The sequence below is a fragment of the Canis lupus genome, chromosome 25 (assembly GCF_048164855.1).
Source record: "Canis lupus baileyi chromosome 25, mCanLup2.hap1, whole genome shotgun sequence".
Classification (NCBI taxonomy): Eukaryota; Metazoa; Chordata; class Mammalia; order Carnivora; family Canidae; genus Canis; species Canis lupus.
The window spans coordinates 38,175,603-38,199,978 of record NC_132862.1 but is presented as its reverse complement, the minus strand read 5'-3'; the positions used below and the strand labels follow the sequence as shown (position 1 = coordinate 38,199,978).

General features: G+C 40.2%; 1 protein-coding gene across 3 annotated transcripts in view; it reads left to right on the top strand.

Moving 5' to 3' along the window:
* Nucleotides 1–2,934: 2,934 nt before the first annotated feature.
* The window catches only part of LOC140617542 (antigen WC1.1-like), a 52,715-nt gene continuing 31,273 nt past the window's right edge, over nucleotides 2,935–24,376 (top strand). Inside the window, exons 1-3 of one of the 3 annotated variants that reach the window (XM_072799154.1) lie at nucleotides 2,935–3,510; nucleotides 3,929–4,065; nucleotides 15,223–15,652. In XM_072799154.1, the coding sequence (XP_072655255.1) occupies nucleotides 15,637–15,652 (16 nt within the window). In that variant the 5' untranslated portion in view covers nucleotides 2,935–3,510; nucleotides 3,929–4,065; nucleotides 15,223–15,636. Of the gene's footprint in view, nucleotides 3,511–3,928; nucleotides 4,066–15,222; nucleotides 15,653–23,561; nucleotides 24,220–24,376 lie in introns of those variants that run through there. The other 2 variants (XM_072799155.1, XM_072799153.1) reach the window with 2 other exon arrangements.

The window sequence follows — 24,376 nt, the reverse complement described above, 5'->3', positions numbered from 1 at the left end:
TTTTGGTTATATGCCCATGTGCAAGTGATTTTTTGGGTATATGCCAAGGAGTAGAATTGTGAATGTCTAATTTATAAAGTAATTGTTTATAAATTACTTTATTAATGCTGAATTGTTTCAAAAGTGAGTGTGCCAATTTCCATTCTATCGTATACACCTGTCCATGTGTATAAGAATTCCTGTTGACCTACATCACTCCCACATCTAGTATTGTTGGATTCCAACTTGTTCTCTAAATTGGTATTGTTAGACATTAATTTTTACATTACAGTGATTTTGAAATGGCATTGTGTTGTGATTTTACTTTGTATTTCTCTGATAATAAAGAGATTGAGCATCCTTCCATGCTTACTGTCCATTCATATTTCCCCTTCTGTGAAATGCCTAATTTATGTTTATTACACATTTTCCCATTGGGTTATCTTTTTTTGAGGGGGTTATCTTTTTATTTCTGATTTTTAAGAAGATCTTTATATGTTCTAGAGACTAATCCATATGTATTACAAAAAACTTTTCCCAGTCTGTAGTTTGTCTTTTCACTAACTTTATGGTAGTTTTTGATTAACAGAAATTCTTAAATTTTAATGTAGCTGAATTTCTCACTCTTTTAGGAAAATGAGTAGTGCTTTTTGTGTGTAAATTTAAAAAGTCCTTGTCTACCTCAAGGTCTAGAAATATCCTATATATTATTCTGTAAGTTTTAATTCTTTGATTTTTACATTTAAAATTTAACTCGGGATCCCTGGGTGGCTCAGCGGTTTGGCGCCTGCCTTTGGCCCAGGGCGTGATCCTGGAGACCAGGGATCGAATCCCACATCAGGCTCCCGGAGCATGGAGCCTGCTTCTCCCTCTGCCTATGTCTCTGCCTCTCTCTCTCTCTCTGTGACTATCATAAATAAATAAAAATAAAAAAAAAAACTTTAACTCATCTCAAGTTGATTTTTACATATTATGTGAGGTAAAGACCCAATTAATTTTTTCCCTATTTGGATAATTAATTACCCCAGCACCATACAATGAACGACTTCTTTTTCTGGTGATTTACAATGCTGCCTTTAGTCATCTATCCAGAGCCTATATACATGTGGATCTATTTCTGCCTTTCTATTTGGCTTCATTTATCTTTTTGTGTATCTTTGTGCCAAGACCGCTTGCCTTCATTATCTTTGTCATAGTCTTTATTCCTTTCAGAGAGAGTGTCTTTTCTCAGTTTATTCATTTTAAGTTTTTAAAAACAAATTCTTGAGACTTTGCTCATAAATAAATATATATGTATGTATATATATAAATGTATATATATGTAAATACATATTTATAAATATGAGTTTACAAAGTTCCATGAGAAAGTCCATTGAGATTTTAATTGGGATGACATTTAATTTGTAGATCAATTTTGGGAGAGCTGACATCTTTACAATGATTCTTCTGTGAAACTTGTAGAAATATCTTTCAGTTTTACTTAAATCTTTGTTATTGTTTTAATGTAAGGTTTTAGAATTGTAAGATTTGTTTCTAGGTACTTGAGATTCTTATTGTTACTACTACTGTCCTTATTAAGTTATATGTTAAAATTGTCTATTTCTTGTGTATGAAAATGCAATTGATTTTTTTGTATGATGATTTTATATCCAATTGTCAAAATCTCTTATGAATTCAGCAGGTTTAATTAATCTGACAGTATTAGATTTTTTTTTCAGTATTAGATTTTTAACAAACCTAGACAATCATGTCATATAAAATCAATGACCTTTTAATTTCTTTCTCTTTAATCCTTGTAACTACTCTGTTCTTATCATACTGTGCCACCTAGAGACTCTAATAGAATATTTAATAAAAGAGTTTGTTCTTGGGGCACCTGGCTGGCTCAGTCAGTAGATCATGTGACTCTTTGGGGTTGTTCAGTTCAAGCCCCACATTGGGTGTAGAGATAACTTAAAAAAAAAAAAAAACTTAAAAATGAATGCTCAGTACATTCAGTGCTTCCTACTTTTCACAGATAAGAATGATTTTGCTATAATTTTTGTGGTAAAAACAATTTATCAGTTTACAGAAGCTTCTCCATTTGCCAAGAGCTTTTTTTAAAAATTGTAAATGTTACATTTAAAAAACATGAATAGGTACATTAATGTCTTTAGAAATTTTCTTTTTTTCTTTTTTCTTTTTTATTATTTTTTAGAAATTTTCAAATGAATACAGACTATTAACTATTATCATATTGTATTATTCCAAAGTTCTAAAGTAATTTGGGATTTTAGATTTATATTGAAGCTAGCTTCAGTGAACAATACAATTACTATTGATACTTTGAATTTATCAGAGAAATGTGGCAGCTTAAAATTTTGCTCAGATTGTGGATATAGGGTAACTTTGCAGTTTACATAATTTGTGCTAATGACTAAGATTAAGAAAACTTTTATAAAGATACTAATTATTTCAATTATTAAATTTAAATATTTATTACATAAAATTGTTTAAACACTCATTTGCACACATATATACATTTACATGCTGTTAAATAATAGCAAAGGTAACAACTTATCTTTATCTCTAAGGCAAATCTAAGTAATTTAGTAGGTTTTGTTTAATCTAGCCTTTTAGAAAAATCCAAAGTCTCACATAAACTATAATGCCACATTTTCTGTTTTATATTATACTGTGGGAAAAATTGGAGGAATGTATATAGAAATCCTGTATATCTAAAAAAAAAAAGAAATCTTGTATATCTGAAATTCGCACTTCAGTTACTGTAACCCAAGGTAACTTGCATTAAAATTTAATTCTCATTTATTTTTGCCATCATAACTTCCTATTTTTGAGTTTCAAGATCCTAGGAATCCCAACAGAAGGTTTTCAATAAAATATCTTTCAATTTATAATAGTATATTTGACAGGAATTTATTTTTATTTTATTTTATTTTATTTTTTTAGGAGTTGACAGGAATTTAGACCTGGAATCTCCAAAGTTTCCTTTGGCTGGGTCTATTCAATTTACCCATTTCTTTCCTCTAGAAAAAGACAGCAGACACTGCTTCAGAATCAAAAGGCTGAGGTTCGTTCCCTTGGGGTCCTGAAATCATCTTGGGTTCTTTGCTCAACATCTTTCAGTTTTCTTGGGCACTCATATGGGAAAGCAAACCTTTACTTGTTCAAACAAAAGATGACAATTATCGAAGTAGGGTAACTCTAGATGTTCATAATATGCTTATATTTCAAAGAAAGGAAAAGAAAAGAAATAATTGAATTGGGGGTAAACCCTATCCACATTCTCAGAAAAAAACACCTAAAACAGCTTGTTCTAGGATTTCCAGTAACCACACGTTTTTTCTGTTCTCTAAGCAGCAGGTCCCTTGTCTTGATGAAGGGCTGCCACTGGGGCTATATCTTTTTGTTCTCCTCTAAGCTCTACTGTAGCCAATGTCTTCTGGTAGCCTGGGAACTCATCTCCTGGTCCCTGGTGAATGGCTATTATCTCCAATGTCACCAAGAAAGAACCTGTTTGTTTCAAGTTGGGTTAGTATCTTATCTAAATTGATAAAATTTTCAAATAATTTACAAAATTTCCAAGAGGAGAGTTTAAAAAATTATTTAGTTATTAGGGGAGAGGGGCAGACAGAGACAGAAGGGGAGAAAGAATCTCCGGCAGAGTCCTCACTGAGCGAGGAGCCTACTACAGAACTCCATCTCATGCCCTAAAACCATAACTTGAGCCAAAACCAAGAGATGCTTAACCGACTGAACCACCCAGGCACCCTCAAGAGGACAGAATTTTAAAAACCACTTTTCCTTTAAGTTTCCCTATACAAACTTTATCAGTTAAAATTCCTGTGTTGACTCCACTAACAACATCTGGCAGCCACTACTAGGCGGCAAAAACTCCTACTACCACCATTTTATATTTGAAATTCTCTTACTTTCTGCTGGTTCTCAGGTCAAGTTACCCTAAGTTGTTTGGATCATGTTAGAAGAAAGCACAAATCATACCCAAGACTCAAAGGGAGGTGAACTCATCCTGGAGGCCTCATTCTCTGCTATTTGCTTCTTCTCAGTTTAAACAGCTAGTTCAAGGTACCACTTTTTTTTTTTTTTTTTTAGTTTAAAAAAGAACCAAATAATCTCTATCTCTTTGAATAAATGACCCAACAGAAGAACAAAATATATGCAGATTTTCCAATAATAATAAGAAAAAACATCAGCTGTGTAGGGAATCCAAACCATTTGGGATTGCCAACCCTGGACCAACAGCAGGTGGTGCCAAAGGACTTTCCATGATCTTAACCATCTCATTCACAGATCTTCCTTCTTTCTCCTTTGAGGAATACAACTTTCTTTTAAAAATGTACTTTGGGGCAGCTCGGGTGGCTCAGCCTTCAGTTTAGCGCTGCCTTTAGCCCAGGGTGTGATCCTGGAGACCCAAGATGGAGTCCCACGTCGGGCTCCCTGCATGGAGCCTGCTTCTCCCTCTGTCTGTGTCTCTGCCTCTCTCTCTCCTTCTCTGTGTCTCTCATGAATAAATAAAATAAATAAATAAAATACAAAGTATTTTTGTACTTTGTGTGATGTGAGTATTTCAATGGGTTTTCTCCTCTACTGTTTCTAATGGGGAAAATTCCTGAAGGAATCACTCCAATAAATTCATATAATAAATGGCTCTGGGTTTCTAGTTGGATTCTAGAAACTGCTTTGTTTTGTGTCCCAATATCTTCATTTTTTCTTCATCCATACAATTCCTTTTCTCTAATAATTTATTTTTCGCACCATAATTATTTGTACTGAATCTCCTTGACACTCCTCCCTCCCCACCAAGTACCATTTTGCTAACAGTTTGGGTGGCATGATGGTGTATTCTTTGGTATTTTCTGTTGAGTGTTTTGACCAGGTAAGCTGCTATGTTGATATATACAAATAAATAAATTTATATATATTATTAATATTACAGTTTACCCATCTTGGAAAAGCCAACATAGAAAAGCCAGCGTGCCTTTTAGCATTTGGAAAGCCATGCAACACTTCATTTTCAAAAAGGACTCAAATTTCTTATAATTTTTCATGAGCAACTATGACATCCAGAGAATGCAACAGGAGGTGATCTATTAATTTTTCTACACTGTTGCCTTTTTCTCTGCAGAGTCTTACTCAGATGAGTGCATAAAAGTCCCTATTTCTTGGTCTTCTTCCATACTTTCTTTTGATTTCTTTTCCTCCCTTCTTACTGTTAAGGGAATATCCTGCTACATTACTGGAGCTGATGGGGTAATATGTAGTAACAGGTTTACAGATGACCATTTAATTTCATTTTTGAATGACTGATTTCTTTCCGCTTCAGGACAGCAGTTTCAGTTCAGGGAGGATCAGACTTTTGGAGCCACTGAATCTCCTGGGAAATTCCTCATAGAAATCTGTTAGACACATACATCTACTCCTGCAGTCTGACCTTCTGGCTCCTCTTCTATTTGTTGTTACTCCTACTGGTAATTTACTGTGTAGAACAATTTAGTTGTCTTGGTCTTTACAGTATCCTTCAAGATCAGCTCAAAAGGGGATCCCTGGGTGGCGCAGCGGTTTGGCGCCTGCCTCTGGCCCAGGGCGCGATCCTGGAGACCCGGGATCGAATCCCACGTCGGGCTCCCGGTGCATGGAGCCTGCTTCTCCCTCTGCCTGTGTCTCTGCCTCTCTCTCTCTCACTGTGTGCCTATCATAAATAAATAAAAATTTAAAAAAAAAAAAAAAAAAAAAAAGATCAGCTCAAAAGGACTCTCCTTTCAAGATGTGAAAGACTAATTACCCTGTTTTCTTAAGCAAAGGAATTCTTTCTGTACCTCATCTCCACCTTATGTCATATAAACAGAATTGCAGAACCTTTTAAGTAATATTCTTTTCTTCCTGTTATATTCCTGTGTGGTTTTACTTGAAAAGCAGCCAAATGATAAATATATACACATATAAATATCCTATCTCTTCTTTACTAAGTTTCCAGCTGTTCGTATATTGTGGTTTGTCCTGTGTATCTTTGGAGACAGAGAGATTGGCAGCATTTGCTGCTGCTGATACATTCGTGAGTGGTAAGCTCCTTCTGTTCTTAAAAAATGGATTTTACTTTATTAATTGCTCAAATCTTATGTCCTTGAAGCTAAAATATTAATCATCTAAGTAATGTTCTTGAAAATAGTTCTTTCTACACAAGATCATTTCTCTTAAAAGTCCAGCACAGTGTTATTCATTCAATAAACATTAGTTGAGCATCTAGTAAGTTATAGACATTGGAAATACAGAGCCGCTCCCCTCAAAATCTAATTTAGGAGATTAAGTGGCACATATATAAATGAGTTTAAAATTTCAAGCACTCTGGTAGCAGTACCTAGGAGATAAAATGGGGCATAAAGCAGGTATAGGCTTTATCCCACCCTATGGCCCTGCAGGGCCTCAGCAGTCTGTAGCCTGCAGGGGTCTTAGTAAGCATGCCCAGATAGGGAAGGATTCAATGATAAGGAAAAGAGAAACTGTTTACAGACTTTTTAGATGTTAAAAGGAAGAACACACTTGGGTATATTTTCAGGGTTTCCAAGCAGGTCTGCATGCAGGACGTTAAGCTGCATCAAAGCTCCATGTGCAACAGAGCACCAATGTGGGAGCATGTAGCTTTGAAGTCTGAGTGCCAGCCGTACATGGCTCAGATGCCCAGATTCTGCTTTCCTTTTATTTTGAACTGTCTTCTGGGTCAGAGAGCAAACTGTGCTAGCAATAACCTTGGATTTAAGTCTAAGAATCACTACCTACAAGAACTCAAATTGCTCTGGAATTGTTAATTACATAAGCTCCCACCAGAGGTGGATTAATCACAAAGCTAAGAAGCCTGACTTTATGGCCTCGCACTGCATGGGGCCCTTACAAAGTCCTGGCAGGGGACCCAACACTGTGCTCAATTGTTTTGAATGTGCCATTTTCTTGAGTTAAGGAAAAGGAGTAATTCAGGGAAATTATTTTTTACCCAAAGGCCAAGAAGGTAATGAAAGCCTGAGCATGGAGCCCTGAATCCAGGGATCAGGTTTGCTCAGGAAACCAAGAAGGAATTGAAGAGGTTGAAAAGCATGGGAATGTGGAAGGATGAAAATAAAGTCAAAGGTGATGGATTGACTAACCCAGAAGACAGGAGAGATGGCTAAGGATTAAGGTCAAGATGCTAAGAGACAAAAGCAGGGAAATGGGAGTGTGACTTTTGGCATAGACTGTGCTAAAAGGAGATGTAAAAGGATAGAGATGTGTCCAGGTCCAGTTGCTCTTAAAAGGGTTTTTAATCTAGTTGTCAGTTAATCAGAACTGGTAACTGGAAACCAACAAGTCCAACAGAGGAAGCATGCAGATCTGAGAGGGCAGCTTGGGATGAATACACAGGAGGAATTCTGGATGAATACACAGGAGGAATTCTGGAAACTATGAAGAAGCGCCTTCTTCATGCGGCAGATTCCACCTTCTTTCCAAATCTTTTTTTCTCCTTGGCATCAGTCAGAATAGACTACCTTATGTGGCTGGAAGAAATGAACACAAAAATCTCAGTAGTTCACACACACACACACACACACACACACACACACCAGACTTATCACTGTGCTACAAATCTACCCTGGTCAGTGGAGGGCGCTGCTCTCCTCAGTAAATCAGGGGCCCAGGCTGACTGAAGGCTCTGCCATCTTGTTGATATACCATCTGGAACATATAGCTTCTGGGGGAAGAAAGTGAGAGACTAGAAGGTGGTACTTGGGCTTCCCATTGCCTCCACTGGGAAGAAACATATGGGACACTACTTGCACTTCATTGGCCAGAACTAGTCATTAGCGCCTAGCAAAAGAGATCTTTGATGGGAATCTTACTGTCTATGTTATATTCTTCAATCAAACTTTTGATAACAATGATGTCAGTTTTTTCTTGGAGAAGCTTGTGAGGTACAGCTTTGTGTAGAAATTGAACATCATTTGAACTTTCCCCGGAGTAGGTACTGAAGTCATTTTATATTTGATTCCTCTGACTGATAGGATCTTGAACTTCTTACCTCTACTTTAGTCTGTGCTGAATGTGATTTGTCAGATTTGTGGTCTTCCCTGGTTCCTAGCTCCCATGAACCCCAGTAGTTACAAACTGTAGGGTTTTTTTTCATCCTTTGTTCATGCATCCATTTCTTTATTCAATATATATTAAGTTCTTACTATGCACCCTTACTTGGCCCTAAAGAGACACTGAAGAATAAGACACAGTCCCTTCTCTAAAAAAGTTTCCAATTTGGAGACAGTAAGCATGTTCGTGCAGTAGTCACAGTCACAGCAGTGATTTCTGGCTGGAAGAAACAGAAAGTGCTTCACAGAGATGATGGCTTGGAGCATTTATAAACTCAGGAAAGACCTAAATGTGAGACCTAAACCAGAAAATCCTTGCAGAGAGCACAGGCAGTAGTCTCTCTGACATTGGCCATCCAACAATTTTCTAGATATGCCTTCTGAAATGAAAACAAATATAAACTGTTGGGACTACATCAAAATAAAAAGCTTCTGCAAATGAAGGAAACAATTAACAAAACTAAAAGGCAACCTATGGAATGGGGGAAGATATTGCAAATGATATTGTTATCGTAAGGGATTAGTATCCAAAATATATAAGGAACTGATACAACTTAATACCCTCAAAACAAGTAATCCAATTACAAATGGGCATAAGACATGAATAGATATTTCTCTAAAGAGGACATATAACCAGCAGACAGGCAAAAAGATGCTCAGCATCACTCATCATCAGGGAAATGCAAATCAAAACTACAGTGACAGGGATAACTGGCTGGCTTAGTGGGTAAGTCATGTGATACTTGACTTGTGAGTTCAAGCCCCATGTTGGATATAAAGCTGACTTAAAAAAAAAAAAAAAACTACCAAAAAAAAAAAAAAGCTGTAATGAGATATTACCTCATACCTATCAGAATGGCTAAAATAAAAAAACACAAGGAACAACAAGTGTTGACAAGGATGTGGAGAAAAAGGATCCTTCATGCACTGTTGGTGGGAATGTGGACTGGTGCAGTCACTGTGGAAAACAGGATAGAGTTTCCTCAAAAAAATAAAAATAGAGCTAGCCTTTGACCAGGAATCACACTATTGGGCATCTTTCCCCTAAATACAAAAACACGAATTCAAAGGGAAACATGCACCCCTGTGTTTATCACAGCATTATTTACAATAGCCAAATTATGGAAGCAGCCCAAGTGCCCATTGATAGATGAATGGATAAAGAAAGTGTGGTATATATACACAATGGAATATTACTCAGCCACAATAACAATGAAATCTTGCCATTTGCAACAACATGAATAGAGCTAGAGAGTATATTGCTACTTGAAATATATTGGTCAGGGAACTCCAGGCAAATACCATACGATCTCATGTGAAATTTCAGAAACAAGATAAATGAACAAAGGGAAAGGGAGAGAGAGAGAGAGAAAGAGAGAGAGAGAGAGAGAGAGAAACCAAGAAATAGACTCTGAACTATAGAGAACACACTGCTGGTTACCAGAGGGAGGTGTGGGGGAGGAGGGAAGTGGGGGAAATAGAGAAGTGGGGGAAGTAGAGGATGGGGTTAAAGAGTACACTTATCATGATGAAAGAATATACAAAATGAAAAAAATCTCAGTAAGATTTGGGAATTATATATCTTTAATGGACTTGAGAATGTCCTCTAGGACTCAAATATACACAAATGTAGTGTTTTCTATTTTTGTAACTGATTTCATCTTGCTCACTGGCAAGGGGGGTTTGTGTTGATTAAAAATTTCCATAAAGTTCACTCATACTCTCTCATTTAAAATGTGTTCTTGAAGTTCACTCAGAGTCAGTGCAATAAATACTTTGCTGATTCTAGACTGAGATCCTTGATTGGAGTTGGTTTTCTTTTTTCAGGAAGAATTTCCTCTTTCTCCTTCCAAAGGTGGTGTCTGGGACCAGAAGGCGTCTTCCCCTCCTCCTCCTCCTCCTCCTCCTCCTCCTCCTCCTTCTTCAAGATTTTATTTATTTATTCATGAGAGACAGAGAGAGGCAGAGACATAGACAGAGGGAGAAGTAGGCTCCCTGCAGGGAGCCCAATGCAGGACTTGATCCTAGGACTCCAGGATCACAACCTGAGCTGAAGGCAGATGCTCAACTGCTAAGCTATCCAGGTGTCCCCCAGGGGGCTTCTTACCCTAATGGCAGTGGAGAAAGGGTCGTTGTTCTCCACTTTACGTCTGCTTGTCTTCAATTTAACAGATTTGATCTGATTTAGTTTCTGTGCATCAGGAACTGGATTTGTGGAGTAATGCATGAGACCCATTCAGTGCTAAGCTCCTTGCTAGATGTTGCTGCCCATAGACTGTGAAATGCTGAATAAACATGAACTGGACCTGAGCCCGCTCATGCCTTTGTCCCTTGAAACAAAATGGGTTTGCTAAAGCAGCCTTACCTAAATCCTGGCACCACCCACATAAGGAGCACAGAATGGGTGAGGTGGAGCTCTAATGCTTAGGTGAAACAACTCAATTAATAATTTCTTTTTAATGTTGCATAGATATTTTTTAACTCGTAAGGAACATTTTATTATTATTTTTCATAAGGAATATTTTATATCTTAATTGGAATATTTTGCATTTTGGTCACTCTGATAGCTCTTGATGAACTATCTCTCATGCAAGAAAGTTTAATTATTAACTTTTCAGAAAAGAGATTACTTAACCTCTTAAGCCACTTTCTCATGGGTAAGTTAGGAGTAGTAACACTATGTTACAATACTATTGTAACATACTGCATTATCTTATGATCCAAAAGGCCAAATTGGTATCCTAAGTAGAAAAACAAAATTCTTTCTGCTCTTTACTTCTACATTTTGTGTTCCATATAGAAGATGTTGAATTAATAGTTTTTGTAACAAAATTTTCTTCCTGTTACAATCATGTGTGGTTTTAATTGGAAATGTACCAAGTGATAAATATGTAACATCCTGCTAACTTAGCCATATCTGATTAAGGCTAGGTTAAGAGGCTTCAAGTCTTCACCTGTCAATACATTGTGGTTTGTCTTCTGTATCTTGGGGTACACAAAGAGACCTGCAGCATCTGTGTGTTTTTAAAACTGGCAGTCTTATCACTGCTCTGGGAATGGGGCTGCTTTGGTTTCTGGAATTTGGGATTTACTGTATTCATTGCAGGAACATTGTATGTTTTTCTTTAAAATTATTAATTTTTAAAGATTTTATTTATTTATTCATGAGAGACACAGAGAGATGCAGAAACACAGGCAGAGGGAGAAGCAGACTTCCTGTGGGAAACCCAATGGAGGACTCGATCCTGGAAGTCCAGGAGCCAAAGGAAGATAGATGCTCAACTGCTAAACCACCCAGGCGTCCCCACTGTGTTGTTTTGAACCCTCACTCATACCATTTAATGGCATTATATGAAATATATTAATAGAATAGCACTTAATGCTACTGCGATGAGCATTTGCATTGCAATGTGAAACTCTTATGACATGGAGTTGAATGATATTCTTGAAATAGTTCTTTTTAGTTGAGATGGTTTGTGAAAAACACCTGCTTGAGTGCCATTTTATTTATGCATTCATTTAATATAATTTACTAAATATAACTTGGGATTTTTTAATAGCCAGGCATTGAGAATATAGAGGTAAATTAGATATAGAGCTTTTATAGCACACTGGAACTTATGAAGCAAAATGGGCAGATAAATAAATTAATGAAAGGCTGTAGATACTAAGGTACAATTTCGTGATCAGTAGAACAGGAACAGAGACGAGAGGGGCAACTGCAGAAGGCACGCATCTGAGTGGAAACAATTCTCATCACACCATTGAGCCACCAATGTGGTTCCATGATGGATTTCTGATAGGCTAGGGGTAAAATAATTTAGTCGCACATTCTAAAGTCCTGTGATTCCTGGGATGGGATGTAGAAAGATGCCCTAATACTACTTTTCCACTACTTTTGTGTACTACTATGAGCTAGCACTTATAATATCATTTACTTTTTTTTTTTAAAGATTTATTTGCGAGAAAGAGAGACAGAGAGAGAGAGAGAGCACACAAGCAGGGGGAGATGGAGCAGGAGAGAGAGAGAAGTAGGCTCCCTGCTGAGTAAGGAGCTTTACATGGGACTCAATCCCAGGACCCTGTGATCATGACCAAGTTGACACACAGACACTTAACTGACTGAGCCACCCAGGCACCCCATAATATCATTTACTAATGCCAACTCATTTCATCCTCACCAAAACTCTCTTCTTCAGGCATAGTGGTTACCCTCTTATTATAGAAGGGGCAACCAAGGCACAGAGAGTTTAAGAAATCCATTCAAGGTGTTAAAAAACCTAGTAAATTTGAAGACTGAATTGGCTTTATTAGATGATTCATGAATCAGGCGGCATCCCACCTAGCAAGCAGAGAGGAGCTCCAAGGAATTGAGCGAAATGGAAGGTTTTTATAGGAAGGAGGGTGAGATAGGAAAGTTACTAGCAAAAGAAAAGCATTGTTCCAGGCAAGGTAGCTTTCCCTTAGGGGGATGAGCAGGGGGCTTTAGGTAGATTTCCTCATTTTTCAGGGATGGAGAGAGGCTGGGTGGCCGACTCATTGGTCTGGATCAGAATATTCCTGGCTGATTGGCTAAAACTACATTTCTGGGGAGATTGAGATTGCAATTAGATAAGCTATTAAGATGCAGTTTGGGAACTCAGCCAAAGGGATGCCATTTTGGGCCTGTGGTTTTAACAAAGATTACACACAGAGTATGTGGCAGAGCTGTGAGTCAAGACCTGATGGTCTAGCTCTTGGATCTGTTCTCTTGACTACCGTGTTGTTCTCTGTCACGTTCATTGTGAGCCCCAGACGGATTGGTAGCCTCTCAAATTTTCCTCCTTTTCATCTTTGATAAGATTGTACATGGTATTTCCTCAAGTGTCAAAGAAGATTTTTATCGGGGTTAGGGGGAGGGCAAGTAGGCTAATGTTGACTCTGTACCCTCAGCTCTGGAGTACAGGGTGCTACCTGGAGATGGCCTGCCAGCCCTGAGTTGAGCAACGCCTTTCCAGCCCATCATTCCCTATAACAGGGTCTGGAGCCCACAACAGTGCCTTCTCTACGAGATCTCAGTCCTGAGAGAAATGAGACCCAATGAAACTGGTTATACTAAATGCATGCCTACGTCATCCTGTCAGAAGGGATGCCTGGACTGCAGCAAGCATATCTTGTGTTCTAGGTGCCTGGGTGAATGGTTTGTAGTGATGATGTAGAGTCTCAAACTGGGGAAAGAATGGGCCTCAGATGCAGGAAAGCATTGACTCTGGGTGACCAGATCCTATCTTAGCTGTGGCATCTGAGATCAAATCCCATTTCTGAGATTTATAATCAGTTATTATCATTAATTTGTTAAGATTACAGATATAGAAGGAGACAGGGCTCATGGACAGCCATGGGACTTAGGAATGGGAGATACAGACAAGTAGGTGATTCTTGGGAAATTAATAAGTAACTATTCGAATATTTAGGGAGAGAAACACATGTGTTCAATTGCTTTTTTCTCCCTTATAATTTACCCAGGTCTCCAGGACAAAAAAAATGGGCATGGGAGGGACAGAGAACCTGTATTAGCTGACCTGGATGAGGTGGGTCCTTTTAGTGGAGTATGTGACAAGGCTGTGGACTGACTCATAGCTGCCCTCCGTGTTTGTCCCACTGAGAACTTCCTGTGTAGGATGGGGTGAGGCATGAAGCTGTCTCTGAGCTTGAGAGGTGGGGGGAAGGGGTGACCCTGGGGAATGAGGATGCCACAGAATGCATCATTCCATATCTGTGTGCTTAAATGTTGAGGGCCAAGGTGAAGGGGGCCCAGGGTGGGTTTATGTGCACTGCAGGGGTGCAGTATGAGAACCTGAGCTTAAGGGGGTGTGAAGAATGCAGTGGTAGTGTGTGTTAGCAAGGCTGAATTTTGAAGTGGGAGGCTCTGTCTTGTATTTTCCTGCTGCCCTTCTCACTCTATACCTCCCTTAGGGCTGCTCTCTGGGGGAACCTCTGAGAACATCTCTGATCAATGGAAGCTACAGAGTAAGGCAGCAATGACTAAAATGGGCACAAGTCCTCTCTGTTTTGGCTTTCCCCTCAATCCATCTGGGGTTTCATTCTTGCCCCCTCTTGGCCTTAGGTCTAAGAAGGTATGTGTGTCAGGTCACTGGTAGTTTCAGGCAGCATCTGCCCCCTTCTTTTTGTTGTTTCACATGCTTCTTCTTTGACCTTTACCCTCTGCAGCCACCCTCCCTAGCAAAGGACTTTCTCATTTCCCTTTCTGTCTGGGGCGGTTTCCTTAAATTATATTTTGTGTCTTCTTTAGCTGTGGTTTATAATACCACTGTGTTCTGAGTCCTACCAAACCAAACTCTTAATATACAAAGGGGAAACATTTGAAGTTTAGAGAAACATAGTTTTCTGAAACTATTTATTTTCTTCTTGGGATCTAAAAATCTTATTTTGGAGGGCTAGAGTTGAACATTGACTCCTTCTTCCTCTATTTGCTGTAGTAATAGTCTCTTTCTCACCTGAAGATCATTTGGTGATTTGCTGAAAGGGATAGTTCACATAAAATGAAATGCAATAAAAGGAAAGGGTAGTGTAATTAAAAAGCCCCTTATGTTTAGATATTGTATGTATGTATGTATGTATCTATTCATTACCATCAACACCATCATCAATCATACCATATGATTGATGACCATAACCCATTTCTTTAGTGTCTATATTTCTATCTTCATTAATTTATTTCAGAGTTCAAATAATGGAACTTTGATATCTTAGTCAACAGACCGTTCTAGGACACTTTACTATGAAATAGATATTGTGATCTTTTTTATTTCTTTTTTTAAAAGATTTTATTTATTTATTCATGATAGAGAGGGAGAGAGAGAGAGAGAGAGAGGCAGAGACACAGGCAGAGGGAGAAGAAGGCTCCACGCCGGGAGCCCAACGCGGGACTTGATCCCGGGTCTCCAGAATCACGTCCTGGACCAAAGACAGGCGCCAAACCACTGAGCCACCCAGGGATTCCCCTATTTCTATTTTTTTACTTTTGTATATTTTTTTATTGGAGTTTGATTTGCCAACATATAGTATAACACCCAGGGCAAATGATGACTTTTGACTTGGCTCTGTCTGCTTCCAGGAACTCATCTTCCCAGCTCTGCCATCTTGTGATCCTGTAACTGGCATACTTGGAACCAGGAATCTTCACACCTGTGTAGAAGCTCATGTTCTCCCACGTTGGACAAGTACACTGATACAAGGAGTGGATAACAGTTAGACTCGAACATTTCTTTGTAAAAAGGAACCATTTAAATATTTGGAACTCAGAAACCCAGAACCCGACAAAGGCTATGGAAAGATTCCATGTGTAGGGTGATGGTAGGGTGGACAGTGAGCCTTGGGGGTTCAGGGGGAGTCATCAACACTGCCTGAAATACTCCCCACTCCAGCCACTCTTAGAAGAGATAGTGACTTAGATGTAGTGTGGGATGAAGGAGACATATTTATTTTTTTCTTTCTCTTCCTTCAAGAAGGTTGGGTGATTCAGAGGAGAATGGAAGTATTTCCAGGTACCTCAATGGAAATCTGATAAAAAACAATATTTTTGCCATTTAAATAATAATAATTGCTCTTCTGCAAATAGAATAATAATAATAATAATAATAATAATAATAATAACTCCCTTTCTGGGCATTACTATAGGTAAATAATCTGAGATGTGGACAAATCTATGTGAAACGATTTTTATGGTAACATTAATTAGATGAAAATGAACATGTGGAATTTTCTTTTCCATGTTCCTCCTTATCCTCACTCTTTTCTTCTTTTTCCTCGCTTATCAATAATTATTGATAAATTGTTACCATTAAGAGATCCAACTGTAAATGTGTCTTTATTTTCAAGAAGATATGTCTACTGACTGCAACTTTTCAGAAAATAATTTATTTTTTATTTTTTATTTTTTTAATTTATTTTTTATTGGTCTTCAATTTACTAACATACAGAATAACCCCCAGTGCCCGTCACCCATTCACTCCCACCCCCCGCCCTCCTCCCCTTCCACCACCCCTAGTTCGTTTCCCAGAGTTAGCAGTCTTTACGTTCTGTCTCCCTTTCTGATATTTCCCACACATTTCTTCCCCCTTCCCTTATATTCCCTTTCACTATTATTTATATTCCCCAAATGAATGAGAACATATAATGTTTGTCCTTCTCCGACTGGCTTACTTCACTCAGCATAATACCCTCCAGTTCCATCCACGTTGAAGCAAATGGTGGGTATTTGTCATTTCTAATAGCTGAGTAATATTCCGTTGTATACATAAACCACATCTTCTTTATCCACGATAGCCAAACTGTGGAAGGAGCCTCGGTGTCCATCGAAAGATGAATGGATACAGAAAATAATTTAAAATTGAAATGAGAATACCATTTTTATTAATTTACATTGGGAATTGCACATGTCAGATTAGCCAGATGTTACCTGAATATGACCAAAGCATCTTCTGACGGTAACCTCCAGGGTGGGGGAGGGGCTGGAATGAGATGATCAAAAACCTAGTTAATGAACAAGGGAAGCTGGATATTTAGTTGGAAAGTTTAATGGCCTCAAGCTCTGCAAGCTAATAAACCCATTTCCAACAAAAATGGATAGCATTTCCATTCCAACAAGATAATGTCAGATGCCTTTCAGGACACCAGACCATCTTTTTGGCCAGTAAGGGCACCCTCTAGCTTCAATGATCCCTGCATAGGCATAGCCACTGTTTGTTTTCGGTAGCTCTCGTATGCTTCTGGAGTAGAATGTTAAAATGGAAATTGCCACCAAGACATCAAAATGTAATAAATAGGAAATTCTGAAGCCAGACAGCTAAATACAGAATTTGCAAAGGTAATATATTAGATTTGGTTCCATGGCACTTGGCCCCATTAAGCAGATTATGGATATTGAAGAGATCATAGTGGCAAGAGAGGAGGGTTTTTTGAAGATGGATTTGGATACCTTTTGTGCTTGAGTGCTGAAGCCAGATATTTTTCCTTAGTTCAGGGCAGGCATCTTTTGCTCAAAAGGTACTGAGGACTCCTATCCCCTCAGAGAAACCTGAGGTTGGAAGGCTAGGATTAGAACATGGCCTTGTGGGGAGACTCAGCCTAAGGCCTGTCCTCCTGCTCTTCTAATTCCCACATGTCCACACAACAAGAGGCCTGGCCTGTGAGCAAGTGTGCTCAGTCCAATCTATATGTCCCTGCTCGATATAACCTGGGGCTCATGAATCTTGATGTGCATAAGAATAATCTGGAAAGTTTGTGACAGGCAGACTCTGATTTAGTAGGTTTGGGTGTGACCTGAGAATTTTCATTTCTAATCAGCTCTCAGGTGATGCTGATACAGCCTGTGGGTAGCCCATATTTTGAGAAGCCCTGGTCTAAATTGCACCCCTACCTCCACAGCAAACACCAGGCCTTCTCAGGGCCAGGATTGCTTACTTTTTGTCCACTCTTTGCGGGGATGGGTTGGGAAAAGGTCAATGCAGGTCTGAGAGTAGGCTGGAATCCATTTGAGCAGGGAATTCCTGGTTCTGAGAACCCAGAGGAGATCTAGAGGGGGATGGCATGGACTCTGTCTTGATGGGGATGTCCACTTTGCCCATAGACTCTCCTCCTTGCAGAAAAGGGTTGGCTAGGGGACAGCCAGAGCAGTGTCCTATAAAGTGCAGGATCCTCCGGGGTGAGTCTAAGGAGAGTTCTGCCTGGATATGGTCTAATTACTGCACTGAGCTTTGTTTTGTAATTTAAAGTGAACTTGGACTGTTATTTAGTAGTGAGAAGTCCTGGGACCTGCCATGGGAACAGGGAAAACTTTTCCTCTGAATTAATTTTAAGAAATAAATAAAGTGAAAAAGTTTTCATTTCTTTATCAGTTGTGTTTACTCAATATTCTACTTTTGTTCCATGGCTGACTAATCTTCTTTTTAGTGACCACAATTCTTTTTTTTTAACCAGGATTCATTCAACTTTTCCATTAGGTAACCATGGAATTCTGATTTATGAGAAATATATATTTCATCATTCAGATGACCACTTAGAGTTCCTGGTTCACAGTCCCAAAACCCTTGGAATTTCCTAAGTGATATAAAGTGATAAAAGTGTCTTTTGTTATGTTAATGAGGGACTTTGGGAAAGCACCTAGGATGGGAACTGGTTTCCAGTGGGGCCCAGAGTATACTTAGAGGGTTGGAACTCTTAGTTCCATCCCCTAACATCTGGGGAGGGGAGAGGAGCTGGAGATTGAATCAATAGCCAAAGGCCAATGATATAATCAATATGACTATGTAATGAAGGCTCCATTAAGCCTGTTAACCTTAGAAAAAACAACACTGCCAGTTATTTTACTAGCAAAAGATGGTTTATTCAGGAATAACAGAGAATTGTAATCTGGGACTAGGAAACTATCAAAACCATTGGCAAGGCTGCCAAACAAAGGACAGGAATGCTTTTTTACAGAGGAGAGTAGGAAGTTGGGAGGGTGTTATTACGAAAAAGTCCATTGGGGATGCCTGGGTGGCTCAGTGATTGAGTGACTGCCTTAGGCTCAGGGCCTGATCCTGGGGTCCCAGGTTCAAGTCCTGCAGGGAGCCTGTCTCTCCCTCTGCCTGTCTCTTTCTCTGTCTTATGAATAAATAAATAAAATATTCAAAAAGAAAAGAAAAGTCCATTGGAATAAACTGGGGGTTTTAAGTATAGTGGCTCTTCATTGGCTGAATTGTGACTGTCTCTTCATTGGCTGGGCTGTGGCTGGGGAGGAGGAAGCCTTCCTTCTTCCTGCTGGGATAGTAAAGTGATACCCAAGGGCAAGGTCTGTGCTTCGTGTTGGCTCTGCAGTAGACATCCAGTGGTAGGACATGAAAGCTCCCCCTGCTGAACCTCCCAACTCTATTTTAGTGAGGTTTCCTTTATTATTTTTTTACAAACCCAGAAGGACTGGGTTCAGAGAGCTTGTGGGCTGTTGAATGCTTGGAGGTGCAGGGGGAGTGGCCTACCTGGACAGAACATGGAAGCTCAGCATCCCTTCCCCCATCCCTTGCCCCTTGCATCTCTCCCATCTGGCTATTCCTGAATTGTGTCCTTTTGTAATAAACTGGTGATCTAGTAAGTAAAATGTTTCTCTGAGCTCTGTGACCTGCTCTAGCAGATTAAAGGAACCCTGGGAGGGGGGAGGGGGAGGTTGTGTAAACCACCCATCTGTAGCTGGTCTGTCAGGAATATAGGTAACAACCTGGGCTTGGGACCAGCACCTGAGTGTGGTGTGTGTATGTTGGTGATGGGGGAGGAGGGGCAATCTTGTAGGACTGAACCATTAACCTGTGGAATCTGATGCTCTCTCTGGGTAGATAATGGCGGAATGGAGTTGAATTCTTAGACACCCTGCTGGTGTTTGAGAATTGCTTGGTGCTACATGGGAAGCTCTTCCCCCCACGATCTTCTGTTCAAACCGGGTCTGAGAACCCAAAAAAGTAACTTTGGCATTTTATTGTGCACAGCATGCCCCTATTCATCCCTCTGTCTTTTCTACTCTTCTTAACTTTGGGTAATGCACTCCACATCCTGAGTACTTGATGCAGGATGAGCCAGAGAGAGTAGCTCATCCTTCTGAGCATAGCTTCTGGTCTAGGGATGGGCATGAGACTTAAAGCAGGCCATCCAGTGGCCTATTCTGGGTTTGTCAAACTGCAGCTAGGAGAGACTCCTTTGCCTCTTGGGGTAAGACTGGGATAGAGTTGGTCTGCAGTAGAAATGAATGGAACCAGGCAAGAACAGGACAGCTGAGGGGTAAATGCAGAAACTCCTGGCAGTAGCTGGTCCCAGCTTCCATATCCAGAGGCTCTTCCTTTGGTTCAATGGCTCAATGAACTGCTTCAGGCTTTTTCAATAAATTTTGTATTTGTTTTGTCTGTCATCAGATGAGTTTCTGGGTTTCTAACTCTAGAAGCTCATTGTTCTAACAGCTAAATGAAACAATGCAATTTGAATAATAATAAGAATGGAATTCTCATGGGGGCAATTGCAAACTTGCTTTTCTCTCTAAACCTTTTACTAACCACTTCCCTCCTTCAAGTAGTTTTGCCTTCTCTTTCACTTCAAGAGGTAATCAGACAATGATTTAATACATTATCTTCTCCCTGCACTACAAGTGTTAGCAGCACCAGTACTTATTCATCCCTCTTGTCCCTAAGAACAGTCATTTCCTCTCAGCTCAAGGTCTGTCTCTCTGCTCCTGTTCTAGATCTCAAACCTTTCAAGAACCAAATGAGGAAATGGGTCTAACCCAGTGCCATCTACTCCACAAAAGTAGGTAAGGAGTAGAAGGTTCTGAAGGCCGTGTGAACCTTCTGTATCCCATCTAAGATATGAACTGACCCTGAACAGAAATATTTACAAAATCCTGAGAATTTCCACTTTTACCACTAAACTTAATGTAGCAGCCTTACAATACTCCTCTCCTGACTGAGTGTAGAGAAAATGGTTGCCAAGGAAAAATGGTCGAACCCGGAAGTGAGTAATGGGGGCTTTCTACACTTTATGGAAGTGAAGGTGTTAGGGCTCACCCTTAAACTCTGTGGGCCTGAGGGAGAGGAAAGGCTGGGACTGCTGTCTGACTTCCCATGAGTCTTTCTACCTTTGATCTAGTCTTGACTATGAGTCCCTGTAGGCCTGGCTCAATGGCTTCAGAGGCTTCTGTATTAATAGCTGTTAACACCTGTTAGTAAAGACTGAGAGGCAGCTGTGGGGAGCAGTGGAGTGTTGAAAAGAGATCCAGCAAGAAAGGAACTGCAGAACCCTTTCTAGCTGGATAGAGGAAATAACTGTTTAATCCCAGAGGATGTAGGCTGACTCCTGTGTTCACTATCAGATACTGGCACATGAGAGAACCAGCAATGGGCCCAAGGTTTAAAACTACTTGTGTAGGGGCTACACAAGAACTACTTGTGTAGGGGTGATGAAACGTGGGTCTGCTGTTAAGAGGACTCTTTGAACAGAGTGGGAACAATATTAGGGTGCCACTCATACTCTTGTGGGTGACAGGGAGGACAAAATAATCACTGAGCTGGAGCAAGATGGTTGAGTTGTCAACCTGTTGGCCGGGGGTGCAAGGATCCTGTGTGGTTTTGAAATAGCATCAAATAACACTGAGTGGAAGAGAAGCAGTGAATTTGAAACCCTGCTTAATAGAAAGCTTCCTTTTCTTTTGCTTTGATGCCTGCCAGGTGTATGAAGAGATAGCTTCTCTTAAGAGTGGTACCTATTGACAATAAGTAGTATTGGTGGATCAGCTTGACAGCTCATTCTGCTGTTAATCTGCAAGCTGTAGAGAGGTAGTTTGCAATTTTTCTTCCATCTGGTAGATTTCCACTGGTTATCCTTTCTTTTTTTTTTTTTTCTGGACAGACTGTACAGATTATACAGCTATCTTGGTCCTCTGTGTAGCAGTTTCTGCCTCAACTTGGGAGTTCCATGTGTTTTCTCCCCAACTTTAGGTACTTACTGGCTGGATCTTCCTGAATTTCCACTCCCATGACTGCACCAAAGCATTGGTCTATGTGAAGTTATGTTCCACAATAAAACATAAAAATAATAGGGCCAGTTAAGTAGCATCACTCCTTGTGGCATTTTACACATTTGAAGAAAATGGTAGCATCACCATCCATCCCTCTTGCTCTCGTTCACCGTTCTCCACAAGTTCAATAATGTCAGCTTAGTTCTTTCAAATTCGGAACCCCCTGGAGCCTGGCTCCAGATCTTTATGCTCCACTCAACTCAAATATGTCTTTTGATGATCTAATCTTTAGTTCTTTCTCCAACTCTCAGTGCATTCTATCTCAAGTAGAGGAAAAGATTCAAGGAAGGAAAGGGGTTGAGTTGAAGGATAGATATGGTTGAAATGAGAGCAAGAACTAGAAGAACAGGGGTGCCTGGGTGGCTCAGTGGTTGAGCATCTGCTTTTGGCTCAGGTTGTGATCCTGGGATTGAGTCCTGCATCAGGCTCCCTATGGGGAGCCTGTTTCTCTCTCTACTTATGTCTCTGCCCCTCTGTGTCCCTCATGAATAAATAAATAAAATCTTAAAAAAAAAAAAAAAAAACCAGAACAGGATTTCAGTATAAACATTCTGAAAGGGGCTGTTTCCCAGCAATGGCAGGTTGGGGCTAGGAGTGTTGAGTTGAAGGACTCAGAGTTTCCTGGTAAACTCCAACTTTGTATCAGCTGATATGTCTCTTTCAAAGAGAGGCTTCCCCGGCAAGAGTGGGCTTCCCCACAGCCTCCTCCATGTTGTAACCTCTCATTACTCATGGGATTTTTTCCATTACAGATTTTCACATCTGTTGTGAAACAATTTCATATACACTTGGTCTGTGTAACATCTTTGACCACCAGCCCGGTAAGTGTGGAGTGCCCAAAGTGGGGCTTGATCCCAAGACCCTGGGATCATGACCTGAGCCAAAGGCAGATGCTTAACTGACTGCGCCCCTCTAATCATACTAACCCTGTGAGTGCGGGGATTGTGTATGTCCTGTTCACTGTTTTATTCCAAGCCCTTGGTTTGGTATTTGTGAGTGTGTAGAGTAGATGTTAATAAATGTTGGCTGATGGTGTGCTATGCGTGATGCCCAGTAACTCACAAGTATTACCTCAGTGAGCACTCATACCTTCTCCCCTTGTTTCTTTCTCTGGTGTGACTAACAATAAAACTATCAAAAGAGAGTGAATATGTGTATTCGGGATAGCAAGAATAAGATGGATTTGGGGTTACACTTCACACGACACCAAACTAGGAATTTAGAGAGATTCCAAAAGGGGGGTGTGGGGAGTGGTGGATACAGGAAGAAGAATGGTGCAAGTGGGTCAGTCATTTGGCTGGAGCAGATAGGAAAAGACTGATCTGGAATGAAGAAGGGGTTGCAGGGGACAGAGGGGCTGTGGATTCTCAGAGCCCTGAGCACCAGCCAGGCTATTAGAGGGGGTAAAGATCAGGTTTGTAAATACCCTGTAGATTACGGCCCCTCCTCATCCCAGTAAAGGAGACTTTAGCCCCTGATGACATTTGTGGGCAGGGCAGAGTGGTTTTAAAGGCTAAGAAAGATCCCTAAAGGGAGAAAAATTAGATTCTGTCAAAGCCCCTTGTTATTCTGGGCCCCTCTGTATTCCAGGTCCCCAGTCTCCAGATCCTTCTGAGAAAGGAAGACCAATAATTACACCTCCTCTACTTGATTCCCATCTCAACCCTCCACATTCACCTGTGAATTCCATGCTGCTGGTCCTCATTTTCCGCTGGCTTCTCTGATAATAATTTTTTAAAGAAGATTTTATTTATTTGAGAGAGAGAGAGAGAGCACATGTGCATGAGAAAGCACAAGATGGGGGAAGGGCAGAGGGAGATGGAGGAGCAGGCTCCCCACTGAGCAGGGAGCCCAAAGTGGGGCTTGATCCCAAGACCCTGGGATCATGACCTGAGCCAAAGGCAGATGCTTAACTGACTGCATCCCTCTAATCATTATTGTACTCCAAACCTCCTTGTAGTTCTCTGCTTCAGCAATGAGCTGTCACAGGGAAGAACAATGCTTGATTCCACCCAAAACTTCCTCTCAAACGGTAACGGATCATGGCACCCTGGCCCTCAAAGATCTCGGTCTACTACGAGCAGCCCAGACCCTTAGGGGAGAGAAAGCCACTCATACTTTTTGATGTAACTTTTCTACGTCAGCCTCCATCATGGGGGCCTGGTTCTCAGAGACTTAAGGAAACATGGTCTCAAAAGCCCATGTTGTTCATATAAGGAGATTTTGGAGATTCAGAATCTAATTGGTGCTTGAGCTTCAGAAAATGGCAGAAGAAGCCTCCGATCACATCTTAGATGGTAAAATGTGTCTCTATTGGCTCTCAGTAGGTAGCATGTCAGAGGATGTGTTTTTATTCTCCCCTCCCATTACTGTAGATCTTTGTGGGTGTTATACTGTACCTCTTTGCAAGGCTATTTTGCAGCTGGGACTGTGACCTTGACGACATGGGAATCAAGATAGCTTTGAATCTCCCTCTTCAGGGACTCTATTTCTTCCTCAGCACCATGGTGGGTGCTCATGGTGAGTTTCCTGGGATCAACAGTATGTGAATGGATACCTTGGTGAAGGGAAAGGTTTCTGGAGTCAGGGAGTCAAAGCCTCCATATAAACCATGCTTTTTTTTTTTTTTTTTTTAAGATTTTATTTTTTTATTCATGAGAGACAGAGAGAGGCAGAG